Here is a 1,353-nt window from a genome sequence, read left to right on the forward strand (position 1 = left end):
TATATGTTCATTTGTTTTGAGTACTACTCATTTAAACTTTTCACGATTATACTTTATCTGTAAGTTAAGTTCATAAACAACACAATAGGTAGAAAAAACAGTGCCCGCAGAGACATAGCGCAGTTAGCAACGGATGGACCGATCTTGCTAAAAGAAAAATTGATGACACCGTTGAGAGTAGGTGAGATGGCATGGACACCACCCCTCCGTACAACCCAAATATTCCTCAAGAATAAAAAGATATTTCCAACATGACGAAACTACCCCTCCCGAGAAATGACCACTACACCCCTCGATTTCGGAATCCGATGCTCCAATTTCGGAAGCCGCAAAGCGCCACCGATAATCACGCGACGGCGCATTTCTCCATAACTCAGTCACGCCGCTTCTACCGTTACTTTCCGTTTTCCTCGTTGTACGAACCGTACACTTTGTTAATTTTTGTACCTTTCCGTGTATTCATTATTATAAGTTGCCTATCACATACTAACATTCTTGCAATTTCAATTTCAGAGAAATCAAACGAATTATTAAATCAGAGCTGAAGAAATATACGTTTAATTAATCCTATTTTTCCGTCATAACTTTCTATTGAACAAAACCCTAGCCTCTCCGCAAAGCTATATACAATCCAGAAGGCAGAGAGAAAAAGGAAAAATTGGTGGCGCTACAAGTGATCGGTGAGCGAATTGAGAAGGTCCTGCGCGTCGGCGACGCCTATGCGGAGCGCCTCGAGCACGCGCTCGAAGGTGAAGACGTGGCAGGGGATGCGCAGCACGCCTTTCTGCTCGTACCCGTACTCCTGCGCCGATTTATTCAGCAGCATCACGAAGATCGGGTGATTCAACAGCTCCGCGCTCACCACGAACCGCTCCATCTCGTCGCCCACGTACACCGGCAGGTGCCCCTCCGGAACGCCGCCGGAGGACGAGCGCTTCCGCAGCGACTCGGATTTCGATTGCGACCTGAGCAGCCAGTACTGCGACGAGTCGCCGACTTTGGATAATCTTCTGATGAGCTTCTTCATATCGATTGAGATCTCGAAATCGAAATCGAAATCGAAATCGAGAGGGAGAGGTGTTTGGTTTTAGTGAGAGAGAGTAATGGAAGGGAAGATGAAGAGATAGAGAGGGGGAGTAGGGGTATAAATACTGAGTTGAGTGTACACAGAAAGGTTATTGGGAGGTACAGATGTGCGTACTTGGCAGGTACAATTATTATACCCTATTTAATTAACTTTTTGCTTAATATAATTTGCCTAATTTTAACATTTTATACTACACAAGTGTTTTCCCGGAGTGGAAATAGCACTTTTCACGGACCGGGAAAGACAAATCATGTGACACCGCTACT

At 45.1% G+C, this 1,353-nt stretch overlaps 1 protein-coding gene across 1 annotated transcript; it reads right to left on the reverse strand.

Moving 5' to 3' along the window:
* Window positions 1–542: 542 nt before the first annotated feature.
* On the reverse strand, window positions 543–1,125 carry LOC125190469 (auxin-responsive protein SAUR71-like). Its single transcript, XM_048087788.1, has one exon. The coding sequence runs from the start codon at window positions 1,025–1,027 to the stop codon at window positions 668–670; it is 360 nt and encodes a 119-aa protein (XP_047943745.1). The 5' UTR covers window positions 1,028–1,125; the 3' UTR covers window positions 543–667.
* Window positions 1,126–1,353: the final 228 nt, after the last annotated feature.

The sequence above is a fragment of the Salvia hispanica genome, chromosome 5 (genome assembly GCF_023119035.1).
Source record: "Salvia hispanica cultivar TCC Black 2014 chromosome 5, UniMelb_Shisp_WGS_1.0, whole genome shotgun sequence".
NCBI lineage: Eukaryota > Viridiplantae > Streptophyta > Magnoliopsida > Lamiales > Lamiaceae > Salvia > Salvia hispanica.

What these genes read in the sequence shown, in the direction of transcription:
- LOC125190469 (XM_048087788.1), bottom strand. Translation starts at nt 1,027, where the DNA reads ATGAAGAAGCTCATCAGAAGATTATCCAAAGTCGGCGACTCGTCGCAG.